This window comes from Poecilia latipinna, unplaced genomic scaffold, assembly GCF_001443285.1.
Source record: "Poecilia latipinna isolate Pla-1442-1.1 unplaced genomic scaffold, P_latipinna-1.0 Scaffold1634, whole genome shotgun sequence".
In the NCBI taxonomy this organism is placed as follows: domain Eukaryota; kingdom Metazoa; phylum Chordata; class Actinopteri; order Cyprinodontiformes; family Poeciliidae; genus Poecilia; species Poecilia latipinna.
Genome location: NW_015114250.1, coordinates 137,821 through 165,087, shown reverse-complemented (window position 1 = coordinate 165,087; position 27,267 = coordinate 137,821). Strand labels below are relative to the sequence as shown.

General features: G+C 38.9%; 1 protein-coding gene across 4 annotated transcripts in view; it reads left to right on the top strand.

Moving 5' to 3' along the window:
* The first annotated feature begins 3,321 nt into the window (after positions 1-3,321).
* LOC106964180 (receptor-type tyrosine-protein phosphatase T-like) overlaps positions 3,322-27,267 on the top strand; it is a 153,211-nt gene continuing 129,265 nt past the window's right edge. For all 4 annotated transcript variants that reach the window (XM_015059535.1, XM_015059533.1, XM_015059534.1 and 1 more), the window contains exons 1-6: positions 3,322-3,481; positions 4,385-4,495; positions 6,799-6,880; positions 8,273-8,388; positions 9,897-10,071; positions 26,569-26,862. In XM_015059535.1, coding sequence (XP_014915021.1) covers positions 3,329-3,481; positions 4,385-4,495; positions 6,799-6,880; positions 8,273-8,388; positions 9,897-10,071; positions 26,569-26,862 — 931 coding nt within the window. In that variant the 5' untranslated portion in view covers positions 3,322-3,328. The remainder of the gene's footprint in view (positions 3,482-4,384; positions 4,496-6,798; positions 6,881-8,272; positions 8,389-9,896; positions 10,072-26,568; positions 26,863-27,267) is intronic.

Below are 27,267 nucleotides of genomic sequence, written 5' to 3'. Positions count from 1 at the left end.
CTGTAGATAATAGCTTTTCAGCTCTATTAAAAGGATGCATCCGCCTCCTTCACATATTGTCACAAGCTACAGACATAAATCCAGTGCAGAAACACTTAAGTGTGCATTACTGTTAACTGAATAATATCAACACTAATGTATGGCTGCAGAAGTTTACTTTCTAAAGGACGATTGTGGAAAAAAGCCAAACTGTTTTGAAAGCCGTATCAGTCCTCAGAACACTAGCTCCATGAAATTGTGACTTTTCTTGTGAAATAGAACTAAATTGGGATTGATTGTCTCAGGGAATCACCTTGTAGGAGCTAAAATCTTGATTTCTGTCTCTTACTTGTGTTTTTGCAACAGATTACTTGTAACAAAGAGCCTGAAAGTGTGTTCCTGCAATGTCTGGTATTGTGCTGATACAACATATAATTATCCTTTTGTATTTAGGAGTCTTTCCTGCCTGAACATGCAGTTATTGTCACGGAAAAAAGAAAAGGCATTATTCCAAAACTATTTGTTTAAGTTGAGTCAGATTTTGGCATCCACTTATAATAGGCCTAAATTTTGTATCAATATTCTCTTTATGATGTTACTTTGATGATAATTGCTTTAGGCTGTGAGATAAATATCAAATCATACATTATCGTAATCATACATGTTTTACAAAAGCAAGTAATGGATGCAGAGTTTGGATTTTGTTGTGTATATTTTCTTCAATCTATTGATTTTTAATTATATTATATTATAATATATATGATATATATTATAATATATTATATTATTTTTAATTATACCCAAAACGTATTTGGGTAAATTTAATGTATAGTTGCAATTGCTTCTCACTATTTGTGCCGGAACTCTGCTGTGGTTGCTAGGTAACGGGGCTGGGCTTCACTAAGGTTGCTAGGTAATGGGCAGAACTCTGCTGGGGTTGCTAGGTAATGGGTGGAAATCTGCTGGTTGCTAGATAATGGGCAGTCCCTGCTGATTTGTTACTTTCGGAAGGTTTTTGAAATAGCTGATTTTCCAGACACCAAAATACATTAACTTGTTCTCAACAAAACAGTTTTTTTTTTGTTGTTGTTGTTTTTTTTAAGTACTTGGTCTGTTTTTAGAAGCAGTAGAAACCCAAATAGAAGCACAAAAACGACCAAACTGTGAATTTTGAGTAACGGGTCCCATTTAAACTGATTTCCACAGCTGAAATATGCAGCAGAGGATCCTGCTTCACTTTGTTGTCGACATCTTTGGAGAAGTAAAAGTGAGATCTCAGACTCTCCACAGTCTTTGTGAAAACAGTTGGTCTCGAGTGGCAGTGTGTGCTGGAACGTTTGTTGCTCTGAGTTGACCCACTTATTCAGATCTAGACGTGTGTGTGTGTGTGTGTGTGTGTGTGTGTGCGTGTGTGTGTGAGGTACGGTAGACGGATTCACGTGTTTTTCTCACATTAACAGATTTTTTTATCTCTCTAACCTCCATAGCAGCGAAACAGTGTGAGAAACGGCAGTTATGAGTTTGTTCTGCTTCTGGTCGTGCTTGTTGGAGTGTGAGTGAATAAAAGCATCTTGTGTTACTCTATTGTGTAAAAACCGGGCCTTTGTGATAATTTATATCCATGAAATTCATTCTCACATTCTCTGTTTTTTACGTCCAGAGTACCACTGTCCTATTTTTATGTTGCTCCATCCACCTTAATTTGCCAAATTATATGTTCATTATAATATTTGCGATTCTTCCAGAAATGTAAACTTTTTCTGCATGTAAAATGTCACAGATATTTTAGAAAATGTTTTATTCAAACCACAGGATGTGGAAAATGATTGGGCTAAAATGAAAAAGGGTTATTACAGTACAGCTTAAACATAGGTGAATTATTTATTTCTCAGCCAGCCAAACTGCTAAGGTGTTTGTCATGAAAAAGTAGCATAACCATAAAATCCCATTTTTGCATTGCTTAGATGCAATTTGGGGAGTTATTTAATGTAAATTTTACTACAGGACAGATTTTCAAACCTAGAAACCTAGAATTAATTATTAGTTATGCTTTATTTGTAAGTTCTGTCTCCATTATTATTATTATTATGTGAAACACCCTTCAGAAACCATCAGAAGACAAAAAAATAAGTATCCACCTTTAGTTACGATTAATCTGCACAGTCACACCTGCTTTATTTAGTATGCAACTTTTCTCCTCTCTCTTCCCAGAGACTCTTCAGTCGCTTCTAATTCTTAGTGAAGCTGATGGCAGTTAGCCAAATGGAGCTGGTCGACCCATAAAAGCTCCATCCTCGGCCGTAAAGCACCGACTAAAACACACTTAAACCATAAGCTGACAAAGAAAGTGTGGTTTACGCCTGGTTTTGCAACCCTCAGGGTGTGGATGCATTAGGACATTGATATACCATTTTGGTGATTTAAAGAGCTTTAAGAGTTTGGCTTTTTTGCTGCATCAAGCATCTGGTTTATGCTGTACGAAACTTGCCAACCATTTTCCAGCTCACAGTACTTCGTAATTAATAGTTTGTGGGACATTATTTATCCATGGAGGATGCACTTAATGTCCTGAAGAAATCAATGATTCTCTCTCTGTGAGGCATAAAGTATCCTATGCATGTGAGGAAGCATGATTATAAAATAAGACTCCATATTCAAGTCGAGTTTATTTAAAAAGTTCATTTAACGGGTTGCTTTCGACCCAAAGGGCGATACCTGAAGGGAGCCAAGGGAAAAATTAACGCAGGAGAAACACAAAAACGTTACAACATCCCTCCGTTTGGCCTTAGAGAAGGAGAAAAGCAGAACATTGTAGCATTTAGATTTAATTTTTCATGCTGATAATTCACTAAAAACTAGAAACCTAAAGGCTAGTGACAGACGATTCACTTCTGAAGCCCTAAATATGACTATTGAGGTTTGGCCAGTTGTTGTTTGATTAATTACAGACATTTACAGTTAACATCATTAAATTTTTTTATTCAAGTCCCACCTGTAGTATGAAATAAATAGAACTGATCCCAAGACCTGGCCTTGGGGAACACCTGGACGCTATGGTAACTGAAACATGTAAAAATTATATTTTTTAAAGCAGACAGAGAAAACAGAAGTAAAAACTGTTTGGAAAAAGCTAAAATTCCTGTTTATTTTCCATGTAACTTCATGGAATTTTCTCACCCTTTAGAAACATGAATTCATTAATTATATGGCTGCAGCGGCCTGATTGTAGCATGCTGCTTCAATCCAAAATGTCTTTCAGAAAGTTACTAGGACATGATTTTGTTGAAAACTGATGTCAGATTAACTTCATGTGTGTTTTTTGTTCTTTTCCATGTGTGCAGGCTCGTTTATGGTAGTGAACGCATCGGGCCGCGCGTCAGGACAAAAGGCTCACCTGTACATGCCCACCCTGAAGGAGAACGACACCCACTGCATCGACTTCCTGTACTCTCTGTCCAGTCGCGACGGGGCAAGCCCAGGAACTTTAAACGTCTACATCAAGGTGTGTAGCAGAAAATAAAGATGTGAAGCAGATGGCTGGCCGAGAAGGACTGGTGCACAAGCTACTGCATGGAAACGGCCGTTTATTTGACGTCAGCTCAAGGTGTGACGTGTACAGCTAGCTTACCGAAGGATTGCTTAAAAATAATAATGAATAAATGGCTTAAAACCGAGTCACTCAAAAGAAAAATTAAATATATTAGTGGAAATACAATACCAGGATTACTTTTATGATCGGAGGAAGTTGAGCTATACATGCGGTAAGTTTTGATGCGTTGTTCACCAGCGATTCGATTCTTTTGAACGACTGCCAGCGAGTCTCAGTTCGTGAGAACTGTTCTTTTTTATGACTTTGTGTGCTTAGGCTGCAGAAGATAAATTTTGTTTTTGCCAAAGCAACTCAGCATTTCTTTTGTTATGCTTCTAGATTACAAATAGTCCTAATGCACACAACACTTGATAGTGAAGAACAACTTCGCTTTTTATTTCCTTATGTTTGACATGATTGGAAAGCTTAGAATCCAAACTTTAATAATCTGTAAATAAGTGAAACGCCCAGAGAAGACGTGTTCATGGTTTTGTTGTGGCCATTCACATTTACAAAAACAGCTCCACCCTTATCATTACAAGAAAACAGTGAGTGAGTAGAGAGACTAGTGTTTTCATTTTATTAAATGGGTGAAGTGGTCCTCAGCCTGAAAAGTTTGAGAAACATCCAAATAGGTAAAATGTTTTAGTTCACTATAAACAATCAGGACTGAAGGGGTTAAAAAAGCCTCTGCAGCACCACATCTAAGGAAAATCCATCTTTTGAGGTTTGCTGCTTTGGATTGCAGGCTCCCTGAATCAGCTCTTTTCATCATTTACCTTTCTGTCGTCCTTCCCTGTTTCTCACCGCCTGCAGGTGAACGGAGGCGCTCAAGGTAACCCGGTGTGGAACGCCTCGGATACCGTCACCGAAGGCTGGGTCAAGGCTGAACTCGCCATTTCCACATTCTGGCCCAACTCCTATCAGGTACTCCACACACACACACACACACACACACACACACGCACGCACACACACACACACACACACACACACATGCTCTCTGTTTGTAGAAATACTCAGATAAAATACAGATCCACTTATTTCACTTCTGATATCTGAGGTTTAGAATCGGCTGATTCTGATCTGGTACTGAAAAACAGCTGAATTTATTAAAAGCATTTATTCCTTTTAACCACAGACATAATTGTACTGAATTGCACTTTTATTTTATAATTCTGCACCAGAACATCACACTTAAACACCAATACCTTCACAACTTGGTCAAACATGTAAAAACAACTTTCATGTGTTCATTCAGTGCAGTTAGGACTAAAACAGCCAAAGAAATTTAAATACTAAAACTAAAACAGTAGGTTGACTGTCTTGGTCAAACTGCAACAAACCTTCTTTCTAGTGGTTCAGAAAGTAAAATTAGGAATTGTAAATGTAAAATAGTAAAGCATGATGTCGCTCAGAGCACAAGGCATAGAATTAGACTGAATAGATCTGACCCAATGGGTCAGGAACGTTGTCAGGAAACCAGATCTAGAAGTCTTCTGGATATTGGGACCAATATCAATATTAGTACGGGATGCAGACGCTGTCGGACTGCGATTCGACTCCATAGCACCCAGAGATGGAGCTCATTTTAAAGTTTTAGTGAAAATAATTCACATTTTTACAGCCTGACTGTTTCTTTGGGTGCAGAGATAAAATGCAGAGGTGGAAACTTATATTTTAGCTACTATAAGTAGTCACTGCTTACAGTTTTGAGCCACGAACTACGGTGAGTTCTGTAACTGAACTGTTCCTTTAATGACCTCCAGTCTTGCTGTGTTTCCTTGTTTATTGGTCTATTAAAGGTGCAGCAGTATACAGCTCTGTGCTGCCGTCAAGTAACACTACAGTACCTTTTGCTTTAGGTAATGACCTGAGTGGATAAAAGCACCATAGATATAAGACTTTATAGGAGCTAAAGTGAATTAAAGGCTTCTTTATCTTTTCCTCCCTAATTATCTGTGACCTCCCAGGGAGAGATGACACTTCCCTTTTCTACTCCGACTATCAGCTAGAAGTTCAGAGCACCAAGTGCAGCAAAGTGGTTTTATGCAAAACCTATGGTGGTAGAATTACTTTTTATAAAAGCTTTTCACTTGTACAAAAAGGTGAAATTATTTAAGATGAGTAGAAAACTCTAAAATAAATCACTAATGATTTAGTTTCAAGTTGAATCAACAGTAAAAAGCAACTCACTAGTAACTTTTACACAAGTTATAGGAGCTTCTTCTAAGATAATAATTCATTAATATTGATTTTAAAAAGCATTAGATCCCCTGGCAGACTTTTTCACTTATACCATTGAACAAATGTAACTAATCTGATTGGACCTTTTTAAATCCATATTATGGGGAATTACTGACTCTAAACAAACTTGTATAACTTACTGAAAAGTTACTTCCAAGTTATTTTGTCTTATTTCAGGCCTACTAAGACATTTGCACTAGAAACTAAATCAGAAAAGTCTTTTTTTTTTTACTTTAATCATAACTTTTTTCCTTAGAATTCAGATTTTTCTAATTTCAGATGATTAAAGTCAGATTTGTGATAAAAGTCAGATTTTTACCTGGTACAGTTTTGTGTTTTTACAGTGCTTAAATTTAAGATGGAGTCATGATTGGCCAATAAACTTACCAAGCAGCATTCTCATGTTTTATTTTAACAAGAAATATTTGTGTTTTTGATACAAATATGTGGAATTTGTTTGAGAAAAAGTGATCTCACTATTCAGAGTATCCTGGCTCCGTCTGGACGCGGTTTGACAGTATGTTCATGTTTATGTTGGTGGGTCAGGAGTTCATGGCCTCCCAGCCACCCGGCTGACTTCATGTCACCCTCAGTCTGTGTTCAGGTCTTTTTTAAGTGCATGTGTGGGGTAAAGAAATGAAGAACAACACAAAGCGACAGCTTCAGAAAGGGAAAAAAAGAGATGAGGGAAAAACAGGGGGGCAATGAGTGATGGAAGATGGATGAGGAGAAAATAAGAAGGGAGAAAAGCAGAGAAGTGACAGCATATGTGGCTGGCATACGGATAGAGACAGAAGTGATGAAGTGAAAAGAGGAATAGTTGCTGACTTTTGGTGGAAAATCCCCCTGGGCTTCCCATATGAGCTTCTTCACAGCGATGTCGAGACGCAGCAGCCTGTGAAGGGAAAAAAGTTTTTATATCTGGATTTCTTTAATTTATTTTTTTCCTCCTTCCTCTCTCTCTTCTGTGTTTTGACTCTCAGGTAATATTCGAGGCGGTTTCGGTCCAAGGCCACCCTGGTTTCATCGCCATCGATGACATACGAGTTCTCGCTCATCCTTGCCGTAAGTGAGAGAGACTCGGTTTGACCCTGCAAACTGTAACCCTGCTGAGTGTCATCTGTTTTATTGCTGTCCTGCACGCGCACACACACACACACACACACGCACACACACAGATAGTGAGGATTGCAGACAGATTGCAGAGAACCAGAAGAAGGTCCAAACTCAGGGTCTTCATCACTCAAATCTGACAGAAACACTTTGCTCCACAAAACTCTGTGCTGTAAAAATCACCAAATTACTATTTCCTGGCTGCTTAAATTCCCTCTTACGTTCATAAAACCATTTCTAAACAACAGTGTTGATTTCAGAATGTGAAAGTCTTAACTGCTCTAACCTATCTGAATTATTATAATGCACAAAAAACCAGCAGAAACACCAATATAATGAAATGTCATGGAGAAAGATGAATTTCAAAAGCTTTGAAGGAGCAACCTTCATGTGTAAGTCCTTGTCATTAGTGCCAAAGCAAATGATCATTATTAAATGAGTGATGGCTCCACACTCAGTTGGGTTTATCTACTTCTACAGACAGTCAAATGAAATTAACCAGTCGCACACGGCTTTCAATACCAAAGTCACCACAATGTCAGCCTGCCTGCACTCGTCTCTCAGCCTCGCTTCTGATTGCAATAATAACCTGTCTTACATTATAAATGTCTTTTAGTCCTACTGTTTACACAAACACTAACTATGTATCATAAAATCGCACAATTTGAAATTTCAAAAATGAATTCTCTGAATGGAAACGTCCATTTGGAAAAAACGTGTTTTCCCATAAAAAGGTTTTGCTCTAGGCTGAGTTGGTTTTTCAGCTGTATTAAAATTGGTTTATTTTGTAAAACTGCAATGGAAACACTTCTTTCGCTCTTTCGAGTCACACGATCAACAGCCGGAAGTTATTACTGTTGAAAACAACAAAGAAGACGACAGGAAGTGGAAGGAGGATGATGGTTTGTTTTTGTTTTTTCGGACAATGTGCAGCTAAAGTTATGCTGGAGCATAACTTTAGCTCCAGCATGCCATAATGTGGTCGGATGACCCAGCAAGTCATCCGACCACATTATGGCACAAACATGAGAGTTTAATGGTGTCTTAGGTCAAAGTCGAACTGAATTAAACGTTTTTTTCTGGATGTAACCAGTTGGAGTTCAATGTGAACCCTTTAACTTATTTAAGTCTATTTAAACTTAGTAAAATATTTAAATATTTTACTAAAACCAAGCAGTTTGATCTAAAATTGAGACTTTAACCATTTAAATCAGGCGAGTTTCTTGATTTTCATATGTATTTTATTTCAGCTTGGAATTACTTTGCACATAATGTGCATTTGTATTCAGTTATTGATTTTGTTCATATTGTTGGCATAATTTGTGTGCTGTTGTCATGTTGCAGGTAAAGCTCCTCATTTCCTGCGGCTGCAGAATGTGGAGGTGAACGTGGGGCAGAATGCCACGTTCCAGTGCACTGCTGGAGGGAAATGGTCTCAGCATGATAAACTCTGGCTGCAGGTTTGTACCGTCCCATGCCGTATCATAACATCCTATTGACTGGATTTCAATTCAATCACACATATATTCCAATTGATTCTAGTTAACAAACAGTACAGTTTGCTCAGTTAATTATTAAAAGTAGCGACAGTAGAAAATCGCTTGCATTGAGTCGTTAACTTTCACATCAAGCACGCAGCAACAGTGGAGAGGAAGACAAGCCAGAACAAACAAGAACAGAAGTAAGATGATTTTTAATGTTCATTAACAGCAGAAGAGGGAGAACAAGATGGCTGTGGTTCCTCCTCCAGGCCAAACCACAGCCGAACCGAACGCCAGACCAGGTGTAGCTTTTATGGAAAGCTAAAAATGACTATTTATAGACGCGTGGCATGTTATTGTTTACATCTGGAAATTTCACACATGTACACAAATACTGAAGGGCAAAAGAACGATTATTTTACTTGCCGTGCTGCCACAGTAGGTAAATTCTGTTGACGAAATGAAACCTGGAGTTGTAGGTATTATTAATTTAGTGCAGCGCGCCACAAAAAGTGAAAACAAAGCAGAAAAACCGTTGAAGAATAACTCAAAACCACTCATGTTCTTTTCTTGTATTCTACGCTACACACATACCCGTTGCTATAGCAACTGCCTGACAACAGCTCCACTAACATATCAATCCAATTCACTCTGGTTTTCTACAGGCTAATAATTTAATCTTAACCAACCTGCAGTACTAATTTACCCAAACTCTTCTACTTTTTGTAGATTGGAAGTTGACTCGATTATTCTACTATTTTAGTTCAGTCCCTTTTAATTCAAATGTAATGTTGTTCAGTTCTTTCTCATTAGATTTAAACAAACTACATAAAGTCAGTTTCATGTAAAACCTCCAGGTCTCTGAGCTCCATTTTGTGAACTGATTAAACTAAACCTTGTTCTGTTTTGCACCAGTGATTCCATTTCTGCACCAGTGACATTTCTTACTCGTGTTTGTCAACATGTTCATGCTGCGTGTCGTCATGGCAATGTATTAATTTCAGTCTACATTCATGTGCAAGTTTGCATTATTGTTACAGCAGAACTCAAAACCCAGGAGATTACTGCAGGGTGAAGAAATGACATGTGGAGCTGGGAGTGTTAACTCTCCCAGCTCAGGCTCTGCTGGGGGAAAAGCATCTTTTCCTGAGTGGTCCGTCAGGATTGCAGTTGAGAGATTTAATCTGCAGATTGCATGCAGAAAGTGGTATTTTTTAGTTTTCAGGTTGACTTCCTCAGAGAAAATTTATTCTATTTTTTTCCAGGCATAAATACAGAGTGTTTGTTTTCATTTCATGATGCACATATTCTGTAAATTCATGGATTGCTTTGGTAAAACCATACAGGGTAGGAGAGTAACGCTGATGGAACAGCAGTTATTTTACCAAATATAAACGGTTGCACTGTAAATCCAGTTAATAATAACACATTAACATGGAAAACAAGTGGAACACCCACAACAACAAGTATGATTTCCCATCTTCCAGCAGTGGAACGGCAAAGACACGGCGCTGATGGTGACCAGGGTGGTCAACCACCGCCGCTTCTCTGCGACGGTGAGCGTCGGTGACACGTCGCAGCGCAGCACCAGCCGCTACCGCTGCGTCATCCGGTCCGATGGCGGATCCGGAGTTTCCAACTACGCCGACTTGATTGTTAAAGGTACGTAAATGTGACTGCAGAGGTTGGGGTGAAACAGAGATCCACACACTTCATTACTATGTATGCAGCAAAGTGGGACTGTTTCTGCTGGAAGTGTGGAACAAGCCCTGGTTGTTTGTGTCGATGTGTGCATGTTTGGCTGCGGCCCATTAGAGCTGCGAGGGAGCTGAGGACGGAATACTGAAAAGATTCCCAGAAAGTGGGAACCCACAATGAGTCCTCTCTGTTCACGCTCCTCCGAATGTTTTTGATCCGGTTTTCACTCAAACTGTGAAGAAGATCCAAACATTTTAGATGTTTATAAAAATAACTATTTTTGCCTCAACTTATACACAAATGTATTATTCTTAAAGATGAGCAGTACTTTAGTTCACCAGAAGGACTGTGGCAAATAACTCCTGAAAAACAAGTTTGACTTTTAATGTTGGAAATCTTCACACTGAACCCAAATATAAGTTATTTTAATGTTCATTACATTAGAAGCCCAAAACATTTCATGCCTCTTCCAGCTGTATATTAGGTTAAATAGTGAACTAACTTACCAACATGTTTCTTCTGGTTGGAAGTAATTTGAATCTGTAAAGGGAGCTGAAGATTAGGTGACGTTCACACAGCAGGCGAATGTGACCCAAATCCGACTTTTTTCACAGCAGCCTGATTGGACCAATTCTGATCTTTTCACCTAAAAACCAAAATCAGATTTGTCCCACTTTCACATGTGTAGCTAAATAGCATATCTGATTGTTTTCAAAGCATCTGCAGTCTGATTAGGCATGTTGATTTTATCCAGCTTTTATGTCGTTGATGTGAGACGTACATCATAATTCTGCACCAGAAGAAGCCAGATGCTGTAAATCAGGACGTAAACAATGGTGGAATATTATCATTATGAACTGATTAGTGAAATCTGTGTCACATCACAATCCCTCCACTCCTGCCTCTGACTGCACATCCACTCACATATATAGATATGTATAAACATATAAGTATATATATTAAAGACACTCAGAGTTGTGTGTTGTAAAGTCTGATGGCTACAGGCAAACTTTACAACGCCTAACTCAGAATGTAAATTAAATCAGATCACATCCTGAGGTAGAGTAATTAAAGACAGGGAATATTATCTAAAGTAAATGTCTGATTGGAATTACGCTGTTAACTTTATTTGTTGTGAAGGATGTTTTAGCCTGCAGAGAGTCAGAAAAGTTGGATTGCGTGTGTTAACGCCGCCACTCTGATTCGACGGTCGTCCAGGGACAGAACTGTCATTACCATCTGTTTGCAGAATCACACTATCGACTCACGAGAGCATCTGAAGCTCACCGCCCTGAAAGCATCCCGTAAAGAGTGTGTGTTCATTGTGTTGCTCTGTGTGTGTGGGTGGGTGAAGCTCAGGTGTTGTCGGCCATGCTTCTTGCCAGGGGAATAACTGATGCCAACGCAGCGAACAAAAGAGGAAAGGGAAAATGAAAACACACGCATGAAAACACCCTCCTCCAATTTGCATAAATGTGTCATCATCCTTCATTTCCACTTTGACTTTTTGTCCCTTTTCCCTCATTCTTGTCACTCCTGTGTTGCTGATTTGCTTTAGTGCAGCTTCATTTGTTTGGTGTGGCTACTATACATGCATGACTCTGTGTTGTCATGTGTAAGGTGTCGTGATGAGTTTTGTGTGTGTGTGTGTGTGTCTGCTAAGTGAAATCAGGGTTAATTACTGTTGCTCAGTCAGGTGTGACGGGGGAATCTGGAGAGAGATGCTGCTCATATTACAGCGCCCCGCCTGTACGCTCTGTACGTCTCTGTCCCATACGTGTTCGTTCATGCATGGAAAGCCTCCATAACCCAGCCCTGTTGGCCAGCTCAACACACGATGCTACTTTTTTAGATTCGGAGACAAACTAGCATCTGTTGGGTGAATGTCTTTTTTAGAAAATGCACCTTTTCACCCATAATGTTCACAAAACACCATAGTTATATGACAACAATCCTTGGAGTAAGTGATGAAAAGGGGAAATGATGTTGATGCATCTTTTCTCAGAGCTAGCATGTTGGAGCAGCTCTGTTTCTCTAGACGTTTGTTCACATATTGTTTGGTTGAGGCTTTGCACGTTTGGACAATCATTCCCTCTGGCTTCTGGTTTTGCACCTGGAAGAAATTTTATGTAACCTTGGCAACAAGGTATTGTTTTACCACTGGGATCAGCTAATTAGCATCTCAAAAGCTAAAATAACACCTGAACTATATCCCAATTCACAAAAAAGTGGAAAAAGAGGCTTTGGTAGCTCGGTTTCCGTTGACCATAGAATTGCGCAAATTGGAATTACGAAAATAATGTCGCTTAAAGGATACATGCCTATTGATGTTTTGTACTTAAACGTTTTTTACACTAGAATGAGGTGGTTTTTTGATGTATCAAAATTAACATATCAAAGCATTTTTATGCATCACACAAGTCATGTGATCGATAACCAGCTGTTACTACTGATGGGAACGATGAATAAAGACGACAGGAAGTGGTAGATGGAAGATGGCACAGCATATTTTTTTAATGACTTGTGTTTGTAAATTGTGTTTTCTTATTATGCTTCTTATTTAATGAAAACACCGCAGTTGCAAAATTGTGTCTTTTCGGCATCTGCAGAATATTGACAAGGTTTTGTGTTCTTTTGTTGTATAAAAGCAGCTGTGGGTGCAGAGCAGAACCAAACAGCAGAAAAGGAAGGAGGAAGTTCAAGTCCATCAATCATAATGGGCAAGAATCATTTCCCCTGTGCCATCATTTCTTTATAACTATAAACCAGACAGATATTTAACTAAACTGCCCATGTTTGGATATAAAATCCTCTCACTCAGACACACGCCCTCTGGTGGTGAGTCAGCAGTTGGAATTGATCTACAGCATTTGCTATAAACAACTCAAACACTTAAAAAAATAACACCTAGCCGTTTTTAGGCAATAAGTTAATATTTTTTGGTGTCTGGAAAGTGAGCCATTTCAAAAACCTTTAGAATATAACATCACAAATCAGCAGGGGCTCCCTGTTGCCAATTATTTGGATTTAAAGTGACAGGAGACCCTAAAACAGCTCAAATAGGCAGAACCGAGCAGAATAAAGTCTCATAATGTAAGAACGATTTTATGTAAAACATGTAATGTTTTGTACACACCATAGATCTTACCCTGTTCAAGGAGGCATCATAGTCACCTTTAGTTATGGCTGTGGCCATAAATGAGATGATTTATGTGAATTTTAAGGGCCTACAGAATGCACTGTGTCCACATGCAGAGAGCCGAGGTGCAGCAGCCCTGCACAGATTGAAGGTCGGCTGTATTTGAGTGTGTGCTGCATCTTGTATGGGCATTTTGACATCTGTGCGTGTGTGTGTGTTCTGTCTATCATAGATAAGACTCAGTGGGGCGAAGCAGAGATCCAGGAGAGCCTCTGTCAGCCAGTGGCCCGTTGATACCTCACAGAGAATATGTTGGAGTGTGTGCGAGTTCCCCAGGAATTGTGCCACATTTTTCTAAGTCTCCCTGGGTCATCATAAAGCTGATTTTAGTCCAAGAATTAGACCCAGCAGCAGCACCAGAGCGTGTGTTAATGTCAGACTGTGTGTGTCCGTGGAGCTTTTTGTTGCCCCAGAGCTCATTCCCAACATCGTCTGTGTGTCTGTTCCTGATAAGGAAATCAATAGGAGAGTGGACAGCTTCTGCTGTATGTGTCAGACTCCTGGAAACCCAGTGACGCTCTGAGCTCCCACTGGGTGTGAACACAACACAACCTCCAATTTACAACAATAACTGCCTGGAATACGTTGGACTTCCAAGTGAGGAGTTTTATACCAAAATGAGATGTCAGGTGTTTGAAAGAAACACAAAAGAGATGTCAGACATTCACAGAAAAACAAGCTCCTCTCTCAATGGGTTGTCTGTTTCTCTGTCAACACGTAAAACAAAGATTTTTTTAAATACAGGTTTTAAAAGGAAAACTGTCTGCTTTTCTGTGGAAGGGTTTTAGTTCTCATACCTGCAGGAAGCTTGTGAAATTTATGTGAAAATTTCAAACTTTTTATTTTTGTTTATTCTATTTATTTATTAGACCTTCATGTATATTTTGAGGTTGTTAGTTGCAGTCTTTACTTTTTACTCTGAGTGTAGTGGACAGTACTGTGATAAAGAATAACAGTAAAGTATGTCAACATAAACCTGGTGAAAGATGTTGTAGTACAGCCCATCAGTACTCTGAACAACGGACAACTCTTTCCCCCCAAATGTATAACTTTAAATAATGTCTGAAACAGTTTACCTGAAAATCCCAGCAAATATACCCAGTTTATATTACATTTTGACTTCAAAATCATCATTAAATATTAAAATTTTGGTCAGTGTTTCATTTATTATGGTTCTAGAGCAACTCTAACCAGGTGGGCTTTGATCTTGATTTAAAGGAACTCAGTGTTTCAGCTGTTTTCCAGTTTTCTGGAAGTTTATTCAAGTCAACAATTACATTTGCTAAAATGCCTTATTGTATTCGATGAGAAAAAGTTTCTGAATTCATATTCATTAGGTTGTGTATGAAAGTGGGAGTTCCTGTCTGTCTCTGTAAGCAGGTCCTCTGGGCTTGCCGTAGGGTGTGTGTGTGTGTGTGAGAGAGGGTTGACTTGTGCATGTTGGGTAGTTTGTCATGTTGTTGCCATTTCATGTCCAATGCACTTTCATGTGCATCAGCCTCTTTATACAGATGTGGAGGTCAAGGAAGGCGGACACTTCACAGAGAATTTCTGAAGCAAAGTGTAAGTAATGCATGAACAGGTGTGGGAGGGCTGACAGGTGAGATAAGGAGGGAATAAGGCAGAGATGAAGAAGAGAGATAGGTGTGTGAGGGGGTGGAGGTAGCAACGGAGAAGAGGAGCAGAAAGACAGGGGAGCATATGACGCAACAAAAAGACAAACTCGATGTTTAAAACAGGAAGCAGAGGAGGAAAATATGAAAGATGGAGTAAGACCTCATGTTTAAACCTCTTCCTCGATGACAGAACACAGAGAATTCAGAGGACAACCAGATAAATCATGAAGCCAAAGCTGACAGCTTAAATCCCATCAGCAGTTTCTGTCTGCAGCTTGTTGAACTCCAGTCTGCTCACACATTAGATGCTCATGCGGATATGAATGCCAGAAATGAAACGAAGAGCGTCGAATTAGAGCGAGAGGGACGTGTCCACTACAAATCTCCTGTTTCCTCATGTTTCAGACTGTCATTTTATTAGAAAGTGGAAAAAACTGAAGTGACAGTAAGAGGATCAGTGTCTCTTTTCAGCTTTTTCTTACTGTTGGTGTAAGAAAAAGCTTTTTCCCCTGAAGCTCTGAGCCGCTGGACTGGCTTGACATTTCTGACTCTTTTATCCTCCATGGCTCAGAGAAAGCAAGCAGGTGGAGGTTTATTTCCTGCTTCAAGACACTTTGACGGCTGCAGTGTAGATATTATGGGAGATAGTGTAACATATTCTGGGAGGAATTAGCTCAAATCAGTTTCTTTCTCTCAGAAAATGTTAATTACCATGAAAAGTCTCTCACTCCTTTTCTTAATTTAAAATAAATAGCATTAGGGTGGGTGGAAGGTTTGACTGTAGGCTGATTTTGCCACTAATTTCATGCAATTCTGTAGCTTTAACACCATTTAAACTGGAAAGTAGCTGCCAGATTCTGCTTTTCAAATGTGTTGACATCATTGCCAATAATGGTTGCCTCTATAGTTTGCTGCATTAAAGCATCCAGGAGAGGTTTAACACACGGATCAAAAGGCTACTAAATGTTAAACTAATGGACACCAAGCCTCAAAATCACAACTTGGCATAACTTGAACCTTCAAATAATACAAATTTGATTTCTTTTCTTTTTATGTTTGCTTCAAAAATGGGTTTGAAATGGAAGCATGCGCAGCCTTTATCAGATGTGCTTGAACCATTGTATAAATCACAAAGGAAAAATTAGAACAGAAGATTTTAAAATGTAAAGACGTCCCTCCAAACTATTCAAAAAACTAGAAACTCAGTTGTAAATACAATCAGGTTTCAGCGCTGCAATGGAGAGTCAGCCATTTTTCAAACTGACGTGGACCAGTGTATTATTTGTTTTGTTAAAAAAGTTTAATATACAACAGACGGTAATATTTGCAGAAATTTAGGTCTACAACTTCATGCAAACAGCTGAAATCTGCCAACACTTGATACCTTCCTCCAAAATAGTTATAACTGCCTAATAGTTTAAACATCAAATATACAGCCAATCAGTGCCAAGGACAGGGAATGGTGCCTCCTGATTGGCTGCTTTGCAAATGCTTGGTGTGTTAGCTTGTCAAGCTGCAAATTATTTTTAACATCTTTATGCTTTGTTAAAAAAATGTGCAAATAATCAGATTTTTGTAGAATTATTTTGGGTTACGTTCAACAGAACATATGTGAATAGGTGAATCTGTGAATGCTGAGCCACAAATAAGCAACAGTCCACTTTATTCTGAAAAAACCCTGTGATTTAAGTAATTAAAATAATTAACCTTTCCCTGATTTAACAAATGTAAAAAATGTCTAAGTTCTTATATTAAAAATCTTTTGTGCAGATTTGTTGTTTTAACTTTAAATCTTGTTGAAATTACTTAAAATTGCAGCTAAAATGATTAAATATTAAGCATTTCTTTCGTTGTTCTCTCTCTGTCAACTATCATTTGTTTTGTGCTTCATATTAAAAATGTGAGAAAAGTAAATTTTGGCAAAAGAATAATTTTCACTGCAGCTGAGTTTTCCATTTTGTGCTCCACCTCAGGTGAGATCCTGTCTGGCACACAGAGTCCTTCTACCATATCTGCTGTCGTTTTATTCCCCTCGCATCTGCAAACACTTTAATGTTTTTCTGTTTTTCAATTAGAGCTCAGCACAGCTTGAAAATATAAAAGTATCAGAAATATTTGGAAGCAAACAGATAAAGCGTGGCCTTGTGGATGGAGTCTAAAAGGAAGCAGGTCAGTCAAAGTTCCTGCAGGCAGTGGATGTTCCTCAGGGGATTTTCATGTTCTTTCTGAAACATGTCACTCTCCACTGGGGTCAAATCACTGACCCTCCTTTAACGTTACCACAGACTTCTTCTTCTGGTCTCACTGGTTTTACCTCAAATTTGATTTGAGGGTTCCTAAAGTGCCAAGTGTATCAGACTATCAGCATTTTTGAATATTAGACTTTAGTCTTTATTGATTATTGTACCAAAAAACTAAAATGTCTTGCAAACAAAACTTTATCCTGCAAATTAAAGTGGATCAGCCATGATTTCAGTACAAGCTGGAAATAATCTAAAGGCTCATTTGCTACTTTTTAATTTCTGATATTTTGTTCTAGTGCTTGGCCAAGGCTAATGTTTTGGTAAAAAGTAGTAAGGAACTTTATTTATTTATTTTTTTCACTCAAAAACATTTGAGTAAACAGGACAACAGAATAAACTGAGCACTGTCCAGGGATAACAGATGAAAAATATCCTTTTGGCTAATTCTGGCACATTTACATAAATGTCAATTAATTGTCCAAATAAATTAAATTCGTCTTCTTTAAGTACATGTTTGATCCTCCCTTTATCTTCTGAATTTCCACATCGTAGTTCTGCGATCACCAGTCTCCTTTTACACACTCTGATATCACATGGCTGCCTGTGCTTTCAGAACATGCAGCTAGGATTGCAGAACCAATCCACAGGGGGCGTGGCCTGTAGCTCAGCAGCATTTATCTGAGCAAAATGCATATGCATCCGCTATTTACAAACAAATAACCCCTCTACACACCGTTACAGAAAATATGTATATTACTCAACTAAAGAAAAATACTGACAATATGTGCATGTTTTCCTAAGTGCTCTGCAGGTTTCAGGGACATTTTTTTTTTTACAGAATTTGGTAATTTCCTGATTAATGCATTGCTAATCATCACTGAAATATGGTATCAAAATAACCTATTGCAGGTTGTTGGTGTTATAAACTAAACTTAGGACAGCTCCAGTTCATGTTCCTCTTCAGATTGATGAGACGGAGTGAATTTTAAAGAAGAAACAGCTGTTCTGCTTCTGTTTAGATTATATTTGTTGTTATTCGTCTCTGTATAAATACATTAAATTGAATGGTATCAGGGCCAAAGTTTAATAAACTTGGAGAATAACAGGAAAAATATTTATCAATTTGTGCTCCGACAGGTTTAACAGAAACACTCCATTGTAGAAAACAAGTGCAATGGGTCAAGTTTACTTGTAAATTTGACCCATACCACCCCTTTCCTTCATTATAACCTTCATAATTCATAACAGATAGTTTGTCAGGTCCAAGGGAATTTCATGTTTATTTAGTTTTTATCCCAAAGGGTTTAGAAATCCAAGGTTAGAGCGAAGATGGGCAAAAGAATTTGTAAAAACTTCCAACATAGTAGGGAAAGAGTGTACAAAAATACATTTTAACATCACACCTTTATCAGGAGTAAAAAACATTATAAATATGCCAATAAAGAACTGAAATTGACCTGTAGTGCACACAGAGTGTAAGGTAAGGGCTTCCTCTGCGAGATAATGTGCAGGACTTTTATTAGAGAAATTTATTTTTCTTGACACTATGCGACATCTTCAAGTATCTCGCTGGGGTCGTAATGTGGCGCAGTAAAAAAGCTAATGCAGATACTTTGTTCCCTCTGTGGCCAGTAACTCCGATCAGTTTCGAGAGGCCAATGTTTCATCAGACAATAAGCTCCCAGGATAAAACCTTTTTATGAGGCTCCAGCTCATGTTTGTACTGACGGCTGTGCAGGTGCAGCTGCATGAGGACAGCTGTCACATGACTGCGGATTTTAAATGCAGGTGAAATCAGATTCTGGGATAACAGAATTTGATACAGACTCGATTCTTATGTTTCCCAGAGTGCTTCAGCTGATGTAGTTGACTGCTGTCTATTCGCAGTTACGTTTTTATGGGTTTTCCTAAAAAAAAAAAATTAAAAAAAACTCTACTTTTTTTAAATTACCAAATAGTTCCTTCTTTTGTATTTGAAAAACAAAAAGTGTACCTTTGGAAACTAGGTGCAATACTGCTTAACATGCTATTAAAAATATTTCCAGTGGCGCCTGACTCCAAATTATTTGCAGAAAATTGTTTTATTTGCAGATTTTGTAGAGCATATGCAAAATATTCCAAAGATAATGCAGCTTTGGAAGCTGATAATCCAAACTGCTGCTTGGCATGCTCCTGTTGCTAAAACAGTTTCCAGTGTGAGCATTCAAGCAAAATGAAGATATATTTGGTGTTTTAACTATTAAAATTGGCCTTGAACTTTTCATCAGCTAATCCATCTTTTACCAAATTTAAAGTCAAATCTTTTCACCTACATGCAGCTCAGAGTCTTCATTTAGCTTCAAACTTCTTTTCCTTAACTGTTTTTTATGTTTTCTTCTCTAAGTTGGCCCTGTGTCTGCATTTCTTACAGTATTCACGCTTTCTCTCCACAATCCTTCATCTCTCTATTGTCTCCTCTCCCACTGTTCATTAGCGGCTCTGCGTGAGGGCCAGTTGTTGTTGATTAGCAATCAGTGCATCTTTACCAGTTTTGTGCCCATTCTCTGAGGAAAGCAGCTCTTTGTGCAGATGGAAATACTTGTTTGTGCATTTTATACAGCACACATCCAATTATCCACGTTGGTTTGCTGGTGGAAGCTGTTTTCATATTAGATTAGTTTTTAAAACCTAAATGTTTCAAAAACTAATTTATTAAACAAATCAACTTCATTTTGACAACCTAAGAGAGGAACAAATGTGTTTGATATTATTTCCATTTGCAGTGATTACCTTGAGAAAAAAACATGCAGTCATCAAAGCTTTGCATTATTAAGGCATCAGATACAGAAAACTGTGAGATCATTGCTGGATCATCAGGAACTCGAGGTGAAAAGTTTCAGCAGCTGCCCAGTGCAGAGCTGGCTCAACATACAGCCCTGGAAAAACATTAAGAGTACTCTTAAAATGATCAGTTTCTCTGATTTTACTCTTTATAATTATGTGGTTGAGTAAAATGAACGTTGTTCTTTTATTCTACGAACTACTGACAACATGTCTCTGAAATTCCAAACAAAAATTTAGTATTTACTAGCAGAAAATGAGAAATGGTCAAATTAACAAAAAGATGCAGTGCTTTCAGACCTCAAATAATGCAAAGAAAACAAGTCCATACTCATTTAGAAACAACTATACTAATGTTTTAACTCAGGAAGAGTTCAGAAATCAATATTTGGTGGAATAACCAGGAGGTTTTCATGGGGCTCAGTGCAGTGGCCTCTGTGTTTTTTCCAGATCTGTATATAGAAGATCTGCATGAGTGCATCTTTATGCACAGTGAATGAAACACACTGGCCAACATGTATGATTCGATTGATGATTTTGATGATGGCACTCGACAAAATGTAACATTTGTTTCATAAAATGTGGTTATATTTATGATATAAAGGACTTTAAGCTACCTTGTTTCTGAAATGTGCTACACAAATAATCTTGAATTAAAGGATGCAAACTGTATATATTGACTGTTCACATTAATTTCTGAGCTTCTCTAAACATTTACTATGTATGATTTCAGCTGTTCCACAGTATACGTTGCAGAAACATGCAAACATGGTGTGTGTTTCCTGTCATGTGACTCTGGGTGCCAGGTTGCGTCCCTCTGGGTGGCCTCTGTAGCGCCGCGGTAGGCGAGCTGGAGGCGGCGAGATGGAGGAGGAAAACAGGCAGAGGGAGGAAGTGATTGAGTGAATTTCTCCTTCCTCCTGCAGAGTAACATCAGGAGAGGTTGTTGAAAATAAATGATGTTAATGAAGAGTTGAATCTCTCAGAGAAACGATTAGTTGGCTGCTTTAAATGTTTGATTTTTTGCCTTTTTTTTAAAAAGCTTAAAGCGTTAACTCGTAGTCGATTTTGCGAGCAGTAATGAGAAACATCCAGATGTAAGAATGAACATTTAGTGATCCTTCTTCTGCCTGTCATGCAGCCCTCAGATTTTCACTCCATTTGTTAAGCACTCTTTAAGAAAAAAATATGTATCCACTTGAAAATAAAAAAACTGGAAAACCTCAGTGTTACTGGAAACTGATGTCTTTGTTGCAGAATGCAGAACTTTGAAATCATTATTCCTATTTTTATATCCTTTTTACTACACGTTTCCAAGAAAACTCGTAAGGCTGTGAAAGCTTTAGCAGGAACCATTTACACTGAAAGTTCCTGCTCCTGCAAGATTGTTATATAAAGCCTCTTGAATTAATGTTTTTAAACAATCAGTTGGTTTGCAGGTTTGCATTCATTGGAGATTTTCTCTAATCCATGCAGACACAAAAAACACCTACATGCTAATAATAATAATAATAATAATAATAATTATAACAAATTCATCCCTTCTAATATTTAGTTGCATGTCCCTTAGCAAGTCACTCCTTAAACACACCTTTTGCAGCTTCTCAGAAGCTGTACGTTTAAAAGTAGATCAATCAATCAATCAATCAATCAATCAATCAATCAATCAATCAATCAATCAATCAATCAATCAATCAAGATTATTGATTCAACAAGACAGGTCAAAGTGCTTTACATCATAAAAACACTAAAATCAATAATTGAAACTTTCTATTTTGCCATGTGCCGTCATTACACATCAAAATGTTGATCAATGATTCAAAGCAGCTCTAACCAGGTGGGTTTTTAATCTAGGTTTAAAGGAACTCAGTGTTTCGGCTGTTTTACAGTTTTCTGGAAATTTGTTCCAGATTTGTGGTGCACAGAAGCTAAATGCTGCTTCTCCATGTTTGGTTCTGGATCTAAACCAGAACCAGAAGACCAGAGAGGTCTGGAAAGTTGATCCAGCAGCAGCAAATCTTTAATTCGTCCAGTGATTTATAAACTACCAGCAGTATTTTAAAGTCTCTTCTCTCAGTGGAAGGACTGGTGTGCTCTTTCTTCCTGGTTGTAGTCAGAACGCCAGCAGCAGCGTTCTGGATCAGCTGCAGCTGGATGATTGATTTAGATACTGTTGAGTAATCGATGCAACTAAAGCTAAAAGCACTGATGAGTTTCTCTAGATCTCGCTGTGACGCTGTGACATTACTCCTTTAATCCTAGAAACGTTCTTCAGGTGATAGAAGGCCGACTTTGTAACTGTCTTTATGTGGCTCTGAAGGTTCAGTCTGAGTCCATCAGTACACCCAGATTTCAGGCCTGATCTCTGGTTTCCAGCTGTAGCAACTGAAGCTCTGAAGTTCCTGTTTAGGGCCAAAGATAATGACTTCAGTTTTGTTTCATTACATGATCCAATATTAGCGGTCCTGACCATGTGAGAGATCAGTACTTTCTAACTTATGTCTTCTGTTGTCATTCTGTTAGTCATTCTTCTCAGGAAAAAGAACTGTTTGAATCAATCCTAAAAAGCCCCAAACTGGTGATTCATGCTGCTGCTGAATGACATCTTCAGATTAGAGCGGTGGATAAAGAGATGCCTGATGTCTGGAGCCATGGCCGTACGCACAATCTGCTTCCACATAGTTGAGATGTATGAGTGTGCACCGACTGACAGTTGATTCATCAGCTGTCATACATATGCTAATGCAGCCTTGAGGGAAGCAACAAAAAGAAACTTTCTGAGTAAAACCGGGACTTTGGTTTTAAGACTGCAGCAGGAGGAGGAATGTTATTCTTTGCAGGTGAAATGCAAACTTTTTCTGAGAAAAAAATATTAAAAAATGTCCAAATTTAAAGAAAAGTGCTGGGTGCCCTTGTTTAAGGAGATACATTTTGATGTAGTTGCATCTCAACATTTCTTCTAAAAACTCATTTAGGTGTTGAAAGTGAAAAGATTTTGATCTGCATGGAAGCCTTTTTTCAGCTCAGAGCCGCTCAGGATGCATAAATCTTTTTGTTTAACATTTGAGTAATAAAAAAGGCTCCTTTGTGTTCCCAACTCTTGTGACGATCGGTGTCCGAGGTTTTGGTCTCAGGGCCGCAGACGAGCCGGAGCTGTCCGTGGTAATTACCGTACATCATGCTGATGAGCGCTGTGCTTCACAGGCGCAGGCAGTCTGATGACTAACGGGAAAAGTCCAATTAATTTCCTTGTCATTGTTTCCATCTGCTCCTGCTGCTCTTTAACTGAGCCGCTTTCAGATTTATGTCGCTACGCCGCCGCAGCTTCGCTTGTTTGTCGGAGGCAAATGTTACTGCTTGGCTTGTAAACAGTCTTTGAATCTCCTCCTTGGCCGATTCGCATATGTCTTTTTCATCATTGTCTATAAGCTGATTTTGTTTTTTCTATGTTGTGTTGGAATACATTGCACTGTTTTTCTAATTATACAGAAGCTGAATGTTTCAAAACGTAGTTGCTTTAATAAAAATCTAAGCTTTTGTATGAAATAAGAAGCAAGAAAATATCCTAAGCTTAGAGGCAGTTTGAGTCATTTCTTTAAATTATAATTATAGCATCGTCAGCTGCAGCATAACTCTCTTGACCATCTTAAAAAATGAACTGATTGCATTTCTCGCTGTTAAAGCTCCATCTACATTTAAGCATCGTCAAAAAGGCAGCCGTTAGCTGTTAGCTGTTAGCGGGGGCTAGGATTTTTCTTAGAGATGAGCTGAGAATCTGCTTCGTCTCACCTGATTGTCTGCAAACTTTAATCAGCTACATAAAACCTTAGAGCCGCAAATGATACTTGTTGATAAATATGTACTGCAGTATCCATAAATGCAGTAATAGTGGAACTATTTTGATTTAGCGTTTTGTTAACTCTGACAATGTTAAGCACACTTAGCTTCCTCTATTTGGACGATGAAGGCAGCGACGCGGAAAGGGAGAGACTGCTGAATGAGGGAAGGGTGCCGGCCAGTGAAGACACATAAACTGAGCTGAAACACTCGGCAAAAACAATTCCACAGAAACTGCAGCTGCTGTAAATGCTGTCAGGCGTTTTTACGCATTTTCTGTTCATGCCCCAAGTTTTCACTGATCCCATAAAATGCTGTAATATGAAACTGTTTTTAAAAGTAATTATTTTAAAAACATTCTAAAGCACTCGTTGATCTGGCTTTTTTTGTAACCTTCCAGTTGAATAAAGTTTGAAATCTGTGCTAAAGTTTTAGTTAGTAACTGCTAATATTCGTGCTCTTATTTTGAAGTGAAGACGATTCCTCTCCTCCCATTTTCTCTTTTTTTTATTTCAAACAAGAAACATACAGGAATAAAGTAGAACACGGCCAGTAGAGAAGAAGACATAAGTATGATATAGATCATCTGAATTATAATGTCAAAATTAAATTGGTGCTTGAGGCTTGAAGTCTTTCAATGGCCGATACAATTTTAATTTAAATTAGCTGTTTCGCATTAGCTTCCACTGAATACTGTGCTTTAGCATTAGTAGATCTAATTTTTCAGTGCTATAGGATATAAACTGAAAAATAGCTAAAAAATTTACAGCTTTTAGAACCATGCCACTGTTTTAATGTCAAAAGTAAAGAAAAAACTGCTGAAATCTATGTTTGTTGCTATAAAACAGTTTTAGCTGAAGACCCAAGAACCTTTGGAGACATTTTAATGAGCCACTCGTGTCGCTGGATCTGCAGGTTGCAGACATTTGGTTTAGGGTTCAGGCCCTTCTCTGCATTGGTGAGGGAGGAACATGCATCCATTCAGGATGCCTCCAAGGTGTTTTCCTGCCATTGGGAGAAAACCCAGGACTCGATGGCAAGACAAAATATTGAATTGAATGGCTTAGAAACCACACAAAGTATCTGGAAATGTTATAGTTTTGATTTTTTTTTAGAAAATGTTGGCTCTTCAGCCCGATTTCAGGCAGTGGAAGGTTATGAATGGATGGATTATTGACAGAAAAAGAAATAATGTAAAGTTGACTAGACCGTCTTAAGCCTGAGCATTTTCACATCTTGGGTTCATTTCTGAAAATTACTCTGAAGAACTTGAGGGTAAAAGGACAGGAAAAGAAGGGGAGGGTGGGCTTTACAAAATTAATTAATCAGTTCAAGTATTGCATACTTCAGCAACATTGATTGGGCTTAAATATATTAAATAATTCTGTGACGATGAGCTCAGTTAATCACATTACAGCAGGGGTTTCCAAAGTCAGTCCTCAAGGGCCGGCCTCCTTCATGCTTTAGCTCTCTCCCTGGTTCAACAGCCGGGAAGTAGCTGCCGCCTCAGCATCTCAGTGTTCTGCAGAGGCCCGTTAATGAGCCAACATTTGATCCAGACATGTTGAACCAGTGAGAGAGCTAAGGCTACACCAGCCCTGTTTGGTCCACTTCAATCAGACTCCAGTTTGTTTGCCTAGAAAGTCTGGTTTGTTTGGAGAAGTTTGAATTATCAACCGAATGCTGATGTAAATCAAAAAAGCCAAGCGGACTGGAGCAGGAAGCAGACTGTAGAGCAGGGAATTCTGGGTAATTGCAACCAAAACAAATGTGCCAACATAGTGCTAGCTGGATAAATGACTTGTGGTCTTCAGCCAAAGACAAAAGAGAAATCCTAGAACTGCTTAGAGCCACTCCAGTTTTGCTTATGTTTGGTGAAGAAGGAAGTTGAACTCAGAGTATTTTTCTGAGGTTTTATTTGTGTTGTTTCCTGAAGCGGTTCTTGGTGCAGCGCCCCCACAGGCGAGGAGGGGAACAGATTTTTCAAAGACTTTGATTTTTTGACACACAGAGAACAACAGCTGGAAAATGCAACAAATATTGCAACTTTGTTTCCCAATCGACCCAAATCTACTGCACTATCAAGTGTGAGGTCAGGTTTTTCTATATAGCTTAATTAAAAGTCTTTTACATCATAAAATAATTTCATATTTTAACACCAACCATTAAATTTTGTCTAATGCCATTGTAAAAATAATCAAGCAAATAGACATCAAGTATGTTGATCAATGTTTCTGTTTTTATGAGTCAAAGGTAACTAAACAGGGGGGTTTCAAGCCTTGATATAAAGGAACTCAGTCTTTCGGCTGTTTTGCAGTTTTTCAACACATTAAGTCCTTTAAGCCCGGAAATGCTCTTCAGGTAGCAGAAAGCCGAATTTGTAACTGTGTTTATGTGACTCTGAAAGCTCAGGTCAGAGTCCTACACCAGGATTTCAGCCTGATCTTTAGTTTCCAGCTGTAATAACTGAAGCTGTTGACTCTAGATCGTTCCTCTGTAGGTCCAAAGATAATAACTTCAGTTCTGTTTCTGTTCATTTGGAGAAAGTTTTGGCACATCCACACATTTATCTGCTCTAAACATCATCTGCGTATTTATGGCAGCTAATCTTATTTCTGGTATTAACCTGAGCCAGTGGGAGTTTCCACCTTTTAGGATGAAAACACTCTAAAACATGCAGGATATCGGCACCGTTCAGGCCCAACATGCCCATTCATGTTTATCTTCTGTTGCTTGTACTTTCCAGCCCCGCCCACTCCCATCGCTCCCCCTGAGCTCCTCGCCGTTGGCGCCACCTACCTGTGGATCAAGCCCAACGCCAACAGCATCATCGGAGATGGGCCGATCATCCTGAAGGAGGTGGAGTACCGCACCACCACAGGAAACTGGGCTGAGACCCACGTGGTTGACGCCCCCACCTACAAGTTATGGCATCTGGACCCAGATGTGGAGTATGAGATCAAGGTTCTGCTGTCCAGACCGGGCGAAGGGGGGACCGGGCCGCCGGGGCCGCCGCTGATAACCAGGACCAAATGTGCAGGTGAGTGGAGACGACTTCCACGGCTTCGCTGGTTTGTTTTCTCAGCTGTTTTGTGGTCTTTGGACTGGGAGTGATTGATTGGACCGACATCTGAGCGATGTGACGGGATGAGTGGGGCAATAAAACGAAGAATGAAGCTTCCCCTCAGGAATGAATCACAGCTGATGATAATTGTGAAGCCTCAGAGATGAAGGAGAGCTGAGAGCTTCGGTTGGAGGAGGAGAGGCAGTTGGAGGTTAGTTGGGGGCAATCATGGCCGATGATGAGGATCCCAGTGGGGGTGGAAGGGCACAACAAGTGACGGTTCATTTGATTAAGTGGCAGCACATCAGGTCTGTGACGGCCTGACGGGGTCCTCGTGTGTATGCGTGCGTGTGTGTGTGTGTGTGTGTGTCTGCGTGTGTG